This window comes from Sarcophilus harrisii, chromosome 2 (genome assembly GCF_902635505.1).
Source record: "Sarcophilus harrisii chromosome 2, mSarHar1.11, whole genome shotgun sequence".
Taxonomy (NCBI): Eukaryota; Metazoa; Chordata; class Mammalia; order Dasyuromorphia; family Dasyuridae; genus Sarcophilus; species Sarcophilus harrisii.
The window spans coordinates 19141971-19151422 of NC_045427.1; the positions used below are offsets into that span (position 1 = coordinate 19141971).

The 9452-nt window shown below is 50.7% G+C and overlaps 1 protein-coding gene across 1 annotated transcript; it reads left to right on the plus strand.

The window, feature by feature from the left end:
* The first annotated feature begins 607 nt into the window (after nucleotides 1-607).
* EGR4 (early growth response 4) lies at nucleotides 608-5022 on the plus strand. The gene is made up of 2 exons (XM_031949697.1): nucleotides 608-1152; nucleotides 1863-5022. The coding sequence occupies exons 1-2, from the start codon at nucleotides 1029-1031 to the stop codon at nucleotides 3191-3193; spliced, it is 1455 nt and encodes a 484-aa protein (XP_031805557.1). The 5' UTR covers nucleotides 608-1028; the 3' UTR covers nucleotides 3194-5022.
* Nucleotides 5023-9452: the final 4430 nt, after the last annotated feature.

Genomic DNA, 9452 nt, shown 5'->3' on the forward strand with positions numbered 1-9452 from the left:
ACCCAGACTGACAGCTCTCCAGCTCTCCAAGCTAGGCAAGAGCGAGGTTCCCCTGTCAGGGAGGCATCCCCCCTTTGTGCCCATGCCCTCCCTCCCTCCATCCAGGCAACAAAGTCTATGAAACTTCGAACAAGTGGTGATCATTTCCTCCTGGAACTTCCTGGACCATATCCCAGGGGAGGGGGCGGGGAAGAGAGGGCGGGGTGAGAATTATAAAAAGACGAAATATTTTTAAAATCCCAAAGCCAAGAGGCAGAACACTACCTCGGGGTGTGAACAAACGCGAACACACACTCTCGGGGGGCCACGGGTGCAAACGGAGACGCTCCGCCACGGAGGAAAAGCGAGAGCCCCGGGGGGCCGCCTGAGAGCCATCGGGGTGGCCCCCGGGGAGAGATGCGCACACAGGTGCGCACTCAGGGCAGCACATCCGTGCGCCTGCCGGTCCCGAGGCCCAGACTCACCTGGGCAGCCCCTCCGATCGCTCTCATCTTCCCTCCCCCCAAAGCGCCAATGTAAAGGTTTGGACGTACACACACACACACACACACACACACACACACACACACAGCCAGCTCTGGGCGGGCTACGTCACCCAGCGAGCTTTCCTTATCGGGACTCCCTGGCCCACATCCTGTGTCCATATTTGGGCATTTACGTCACAGCGCCCGGGCCGGGGACTCCAGAAATGGAAGCGGCCCCGGGAGGCGGAAGATCCGCGCCAGCCCAGCAGCCAGTATATAAGTGGGGGCTGCGGGCTGGGGGAGCCGCGCTGCACCTCACTAAACGCAAGGAGCCGGAGCCCGGACCCCTAGCAGCCGCTCCAGGGGGGGATCCCCAGAGCCCCCAAGCCCCACCACCTACCACGTCTCGATTCCCCAAAGCGCAAGGCTGGGAGGCAGACTCCCTCCGGCTGCAGAGTAACTGGGGGGAGCCCGGATCGTCAGTCCTCTACCTCCCAGAAGCGGGGTCCCTAGGGCCCCTGTTGAGCGCTTCCCCATCCTTGAAGCCGGGGCCCCCATTCCGCCATGCTGAACATGAGCGAATTCTGCCCAGAGGCGCTTTTGGCCAAGTACCCCGAGGGATGCGTTGAGACCAGCCAGGAGACTTTGCGACAGGGAAGAGACCCCTCCCTCGCTGCCTTCCCGGGAGGTAAGGAGACCCCCCCCAAATAGAGATGGAGAAGCTCCAGAAAGACGAGAAAGCCCTCTTTTCTCAGTGCGGGGCAGTGTGGGGGAGAGCCAGGTCTCGCAGGTGGCGGTAGCGGGGCGGGCTGGCTGCACGGGTGGATGGCTGGTGCACGGGTGGCTGATGGATGGATGGATGTGCGTATGCGTTAGCAACCGGGGAACCGAAGCATTGCTGTGCACAGTGGTGCGGGAAAGCGGGGGAGGGCAGGTGGAGGCCGGCGGGGGTGGCAGTGGAGGATGGTCCCTTCCCCCCACCCGAACCCCCAGATCGGCAATGCTGCCATCTCTGCGGGCGCCCTTGCGCCTCTCGGGCTGCATCTGCGTGGGCATGTTGTGCGTGTGAGAAATGTGTGTGCGCGTGGCCATCGTGCGCTTGCACCTGTGTCCGGGCCCGGAGGCTCGCTCCCACCCGGCCACGGGGCTGCGGACAAGCCTTGGGGTGGCGAGCTTTCGCGTGACCGCCCGGAGGCGCAAGCTTTTCGCGCAGGAGGGTGGGAGGGCAGCAGGAGTGCGACCTCGGGCTCAAATGCCGGCGGGGGCGACGCGGCGCAGCCCGGAGGGGCGTCAGTCGGAGATGGGGGTCCCGAGTTCAGGAATCTGCGTAGCGGGCCCCTCCCTCCCCCTTCCCAGCTCTCCTCTAAAGTCCTCGGCCTTCCTGCTCTCTCCCGGCAGGTGACTTCCTGAGCTCCACGCTGAGCGGCGCCTGTGACACGTCCGATTATTTCTTCCTAGAGGGTCCCTCTCCCTCCCCCCAACCCGGCCTCAGTTACACCGGCAGCTTCTTCATCCAGGCCATCCCTGAGCACCCCCACGATCAGGAGGCTCTGTTCAACCTCATGTCGGGGATCCTCGGCCTGGCTCCTTTCCCCGGGCCAGACGGCGCGGTCCCTCGGGGCCCGCTGGACGCCCTGTACGCCGCTAGCCCGGACACTTCCCTGGCTGGGCCCCTGGATCTCTTCCCGACCGAGCTGGGCCCCGCCACCCCGTTTCCGGAGACGCCGTGGGACACCTCGCCGCCTGCGGGCACCTCCCCGCAGTGCCTGTACGAGCCCCAGCCGTCCCCGCCCGACGTCAAGCCGGGTCTCCGAGCCCCTCCGGTCTCGCCCGCCCTGGACGCCGCCCCGGCCTTCAAAGCCCCCTACGGGCCTTGGGACCTCTTGTCCGCCCCGAGCTATCTGCCCCAGGGCGGGTACCAGCCCAGCCCCGAGGCTGGCTTCCCCCCGCTGGGCTCCAAGATCGAGGATCTGCTGCAAATCAGCTGCCCGGCGGACCTGCCCGGCCCGGCCAACAGAATCTACGGCGGCACCTACGATGCCTTCTCCCTGTCCGGCTCCAGTCAGCTGCCCTCGGGCGACTTCGGGGAAGGGGGCGAGGGCCTCCAGTCCGGGCTCAGCCTGAGCCCCTCCGGGGAGGGCGGCGGCGGCGGCGGCGGGGACCTCCTAGCCCGGGCGCAGTCTTCCCCACTCAGCCTCACCCTCCCGGGCCCCGCCTCAGACTTCTCGGCAGCGCCTCCGACTGCAAACGATTTCCCCGGGGCTTCGCAACTCCCACCCCCGACGGCGGCCCAGCCGCAGCCACAGCCGCCGCCGCAGCCGGCCCAGGCCGAGCCCAGGCGGAAGGGGCGGCGGGGCGGCAAGTGCAGCCCCCGCTGTTTTTGTCCTCGGCCCCACGCCAAGGCCTTCGCGTGCCCCGTGGAGAGCTGCGTCCGCAGCTTCGCCCGCTCGGACGAGCTGAACCGCCACCTGCGCATCCACACCGGCCACAAGCCCTTCCAGTGCCGGATCTGCCTGCGCAACTTCAGCCGCAGTGACCACCTCACCACGCACGTGCGCACCCACACCGGGGAGAAGCCCTTCGCCTGCGACGTGTGTGGCCGTCGCTTCGCGCGCAGCGACGAGAAGAAGCGTCACGGCAAGGTGCACCTGAAGCAGAAGGCCCGGGCGGAGGAGAGACTCAAGGGGCTGGGCTTCTACGCCCTGGGCCTTTCCTTCGCAGCCCTCTAGGCTCGGCTCGGGCCGCCCTGCAGCTCCTGGATGACCGCGGAGCTCCGCACTCCGAACGGAGACAGCCTGATGTCAAGGGGTCACATCCGCGACTAGCTTCGTCCTCGCCCCCCACTTTGAGCTGGGGACCAGAACCCCAAGGGTCCTCCAATCCCGTCCCTCTAATGGGTCCCACCGCCTCCTCTCCCCTCCCCCTCTCCTCTCCGGACCAACGCCAGGAGGCCATCCGAATTTTGTTGGTTGAGGCCGGAGAGTTCAGCACCAGGCGGGAGGACAGCTCCTCGAGCTCCCTTCCCCGGGAGCCCGGGCTCTCCGGCCAGGCACTTTCTTTACACAGACTCAGGACACGGACGATTGTCTTTTCTACTCCGGGCCCCACAATCCTTTACACCCCACCCACCCAGATGCGGGGAGCTGGCGGAGGGAGAACCTTCGAGCCTCCACTGGACGGCGTAGGGAGGGCGTTTCTTTGTACAGACCTGTCTGAGCCACCATCGGGTACGGCGTTCGGTTTTCTGGCTATTATTTATTTATCGATTTTGTAAAGCAGATGCTGCTCTCAGGCAGGTGATAAAGCTGTGTTTATTTTTGCAATTAAAGCGTTTGTGCAAAAAAAAAAAATCGTCCAGTTGTTGCTTCTTTCAATGAGCTGCAACTTGGCTCCTCCCCTACTATTCAGTCCTAAGAAACCCCGGGTCCATCTCTGCCCACTAAAGGGGAAACTGTGGTCGGATAGGGATTGTACCGAGAGCTCCTTCCCTCAAGGACTCGGAGAGCTCCCACCGGCAGTCCGGGGATTGCCGGTGGGAGCAGAATTGTAATAAAATGTACCTGCTCTTATGTAACTTATCACGGACCAACCTCTTGAGGAACGGGTCGAGCGCTCTGCGAATTGGATCCCACATATCCACCCCTTTACACATATCAGAATGGCATAGAACAATACGGCCTAGAGGCTAGACTGCTGGCTTGGGAGGCAGGACTTATGTTCAAATCTTCCCCAGGGACTATGCAAGTCACTTAATTTCTCTGAACCTCGGTTTCCCTATAAGCAAAATGAGAATAGTAACAGCATCTACTCAGAATTGGTGTGAAGATTAAATGAGCTCTTAGGTTGTACATGGAGCAAAAGAATTTGCAACCTTTAACATGAACTAGAAGTTGTCAGCCATTATTATTGTTACATAATCCTACATCCAGTCAGAGTGGTAGAAGAAAGGAGATTTTCTTTTTTTTTTTTTTACTTTAGGAGAGATTGGAGCAACATGACATCATAGGGTGGAGTTAGTCTGGGAAGGTTTCCAAAAGGAGGTGAGCGCTGGAGTTGAGTTTGGAAGGAATCCAAAAAACAAGATTTGGCAGCAGAGAAACAAGGAAAGCTGGTTTTCAAAGCCTTGCCAGGGCAGCTGGACACAATGATGACAACATACCCTAAATGTAGTCTCTGCCACAGCCTTACTGGGTATGTCCACAAATCAGGGGTCCTTGAAATGATATAAACGAAACCCCTCAATTTGTGGGTAATAAAATGCACATGTCTCTATTGCGGATAATAATGGTGACGATAATAAGAGCTCCTTTATACGGCACTTGACCATTTACAAAGTTCTTTCCCAAATTGCAGGGCATATTTATATCATTAACCCCATTTTGCAGATTTAGAAGCCTGGGGTATAGCATATATATGACATATTTAATACATACATATATAAATACTCTATAATATATACACAAAACATAAAAAACAGTTCCTTTTTCTAGTTGCTTATCATTAAGACGATTCCAAGTGAATTTCCTATTTAATATTTGGTTCCGTATTCCTGAAATCTTTTCATCTCCTAGCCTTATGGTAATGCTGCTAGCTGACAACCTTTCCAGGACTTTTAAGATTTGCAAAGCAGAAGAAGTGTGGAATAGATGTTGAGCTTGGAATCCAATAAGGCTCAAGTAACAAAACTGCAATTTATTTCTTAGCTTTTCATCTGTAAAATGTGGATAATAGTAGCTGTATTGCTTGTCTCTCAGAGAGTTGTAGGAAAAATGCTGTCTCAACTGAAAAGTGCCACATAGAGATATTTATATAATTTTTAAAAAGAGGGAACGTGGGGCAGCTGGGTGGTCCAGTGGATAGAGCCCCAGCCCTGAAGTCAGGAGGACCTGAGTTCAAATCTGGCCTCAGAAACTTAATACTTCCTATCTGGGTGACTCTGGACAAGTCACTTAACTCCAATTCTCTCAGCAAAAAGCAAAAAAAAAAAAAAAAAAATAGGGAATGGGAAGACTAGACCTGTGATTTCATAAGACTATAAGGAACTCTCAGATGAGGAAAATCCCTCTACCATTGCAGGTTGGCACTTCTCTACAATTTAAAGTCTTGGAGTTGTTCAAGGTCACATAGCATATATCATGGACGAGATTTCAACCTAGGTCTTCCTGGCTTCAAGTCTCTCTGTCCATTGTTATTTGTTATTATTGTTATCATTATCATTATCATTTTGTCTTCTGTAAAAACGAAGGATTAAATTATAGTTTCAAAAGTCTCTTCCAGCCCTGACATTTTATAAGACAGATGAGATACTGGTCACTGGGAAAGATGGGCCAGAGAAATAGGGCCTAAGTTTGGGGTACACTCTTGATCTCACTTTCAAAGAGTTTCCTTAAGAATAATGTTTTTTAAACAGCTGCTCTTCCTCTATGCTTTACATTCAACAATCTTACAGGGATATAACAGTTGTTTAACATGATAGGGGTGGGAGGGCTATTCCCCACAAATAGGAAGCCCCCCACCCTTCAGCTCTGATTCCTTATTACACAACTTCCATAAGTTCAAGAGTTTTTATTATTTGCCTTTCCATTCTGGTACCAAACCTAATACACACACACACACACACACACTTTCATTAACAACCACTAATAGAATGAATAGTTCACATTTATATATTTAAAGGTGCTTTAAAGGTGTGAAGAGGACAGTGTGAATATTATTCTCATTTTACTAATGAAGCAATTGAAGCAACTCACTTGCCCAGAGTCACAGCTAAGTATTGTTTAGTGCCAGATTCTAAAATCAGTGCTTCCTCCACTTCACCAGGCTGCCTCAGGCCTGGCGAATTCTACAGTTACAGATAATTAGTCACCAGAGACTAATTTCTATCGAAAAAAATATAGTCTCTTAAGATTCAAGGGAACTGGATGCTTGGTCCCTCCTTCTGATGCATTCCATGTTTTATAATTTCTGGTGACACATGTGTTTGCTAAATAAAGGCCATGAGCAACCAGAACCTAGAGAGGTTTTTGGCCGGTCCCCTAGTCACCATGACAGAGAGACTGTGTCAAAGAGGATTGGCCACTGAGCAAAGAGGCCCCTACTCAGGGGGCTTAAAGGAAGAGACAAAGCACTTACCACTCAATCTCTTTTCCCCCATCTTCCAAAACCTGGTTTGGGACTCCATTAGTCCTTACCTGGACTTCCAGGAGATTACAAGAGGATTTTCCCTTCTTTTCCCCTCTTTATGAACAGTAAAGGTAGCTACAGGCCATATGATAGGGAGAGAATGTTTTACTAAATGGAGCCTGAGACTGGATCTCATCTTTCACTGCTTCTTCTGTTTTGTATATTTCCCCTGAGCACAAATAACCCAGCATCAATCCTGAAAAGAATATCCTTAGACTTTGTAGCTACCCAATGAGTTGGAGAGATTTAAATTCATTGAGAGATCTAGCCACGACACTAGTGCCCAGTGGGGGGACTTCCTATACCTTTGTCTTGAGGAAAAGCTCATCATCACCCCCTCTACAAGAATGAGCCCTGGCTGGGCAGGAGCAATGAGTTTTGAATGAGGGATCAGAAAATACTTACCTGAGGTAACCATTTGGCAACTTCAAAACTCTCCTGGAAGTCTTTGCCTCCCAGAAAAGCATGAAAGTGTGTTTTAACTACTTGTCAATGAATATATTTGAGTCTTCTTTACTTTAAGCACTTACTATGTGGTAGAGAAAATAAAAAGCTATTCTATGGTGACTTGATATCTACTCAAAGAGAAAGATGAGTCCTATAAATGGATATCTGAAGAATTCAAAATCATATTTAGAAAGGGACCTCAGAGGTCATGTAATCTGATCCATATTGAACTCAGAAGCCTTTCAAGATATTTTTTGTATTTTTCTTTCTTTCTTTTTTTTTTTTTTTGCTGAGGTAATTGGGGTTAAGTGACTTGCCCAAGGTCACACAGCTTGGAAGTGTTAAGTGTCTGAGATCAGATTTGAATTCAGGGCTGGTGCCGTATCCACTGCGCCACCTACCTGCCTCCTCAAAATATTTTAAAGAAGTTTTTATCTAATCTTAATTTGAAGATCTCTAATGAGGTTTTACCCACTTGCCTCCTTATTTCACCCATTCTACTTTGTTGTTCTTCAGTCATGTCCAATTCATTTTGACTCCATTTGGAAATTCTTGGCAAAGATATTGGAGTTTTCCTTCCCCAATTCACTTTACAGATGAGGAAATGAAGGAAACAGGATGAAACGATTTCTCCAAGGTCCCATAGCTTGTGTCATATTTGAACTCAGTCCTTCTGACTCCAGGCCTGGTGCTCTATCCACTTTTACCACCTATATTAAGTACATTGAGTAACTTTTCTAGAAAGGAACTATTAATACCTTTTTGAAGATACCTTATACAACTTTATGAGCTCTATCCTACAGCAGAACTTCTACTCTGCCCTGAGAACAAAATTAATTCAATAGTTGAAAAAAAAAGTTTCTAGCTTTATCTTATTGTATTCCATTATACAACCCCTTAAGTATCAATATAACCTCACAACCTTTTTTTTCTGGAGCAGTTGGGGTTAAGTGACTTGCCTAGGGTCACACAGTCAAGAAGTATTAGTGTCTGAGAGCAGATTTGAACTCAGGTTCTCCTGATTCAGGACTGGTGATCTATCCACTGTGCCACCTTGCTGTCCCACAACCTTCTTTTAAAAAACATATATGTGTATATATCTATGCATGTATGTGAGTATCTCCATGTATCTATATATGTGTGTATATATATACATATATATATGTATTCGTGAACTTATTCCCTATGCTAAAATAGCCTGTTCTCTCATCTCTTGTAGAATTCTAAGCCGTCCTGCAAAATCCAATTCAAATGCCCTTTCTTCTAACAAGCTCCCTCCAATCCCCCCTCAATTGTGATACAGTTGCTCTTATCCCTCTTTCCCAGATACTTATTAATATTAATAATACATTAATATAATAATATATTAATAACAACATATTAATATTATTAATGGTCACATTACCATTACCTACATGCATAGTTAGCCCAGTGCCATGAGCTCCATGTCTAATCAATACTACATATCACCACCAGTGCTCTCCCATGGAGCCCTGGCCTCCATACACAGAAGGCACCTAATTCATGTTTGTTGAATTAAATGAAATCACAGAATTGCAAAATGGGAAAAACTTGGAAACCCACCTAGTCCAATCTGTACCTGACCCAGAAGTCCCCCTGCGGCACCTCTGGAAAAAACGTTCCCCAGATCTTGCAGTGGGACCTTTGCAATCCATTCCACTTTCAGATAGTTCTATAGAGTTGGGTTTTTTTGAGCCTAAATCAAAAACACTTCAGCTTAGTGGCTGCTTAGTTAGTGCTGCCTTTGGAGTCAAACAGACCAAGTTTAAACCTCCATCACTAGCTAACAATTATACAGATTTGAGGTTTACAAAGCGCTTGGCGTGTACGATCTCATTTAATCTCCACAACAACCTTGTGAGCCGGATGCTGTTCTTCCACCTGCTTTTGGAGGAGGAAGGAGCTCAGGTGATTGAATTACAAGGGCTGAGGAAAGGATGCAAACAAGCTTTTGTGACACCTAGTGGCCACTGGTAGTCGTGTAGTTTCACATCCTCGAAGCTACCAGCAAAACTAAGGTGGAGGGAGCGCTGCTGCAGGATTTTGTGTTTGCAGACCACCGTGAGCTCAGTGCAGCCCCCAAAGCTGAGACGCACCGAAGTTTTGATCGATTCTCTGCTCCTCGTGCTATGTTGGTCCAACAATTAGCACCAAGAGAACACAGGCGCTCATCAGCCAGCACCTCGCCACCGGAACCACTGGAGAAGTTCTACACGCTGTGGATAAGTCACTTACCTTGGCAGTCTGCTTTCCAGGGACGTCCACATTGGCAACGAGGTTGAATCATGTATTATCAGAGCTAGCTCAGTGTTGGGGAGGCTCCAGGGGAAAGTGTGG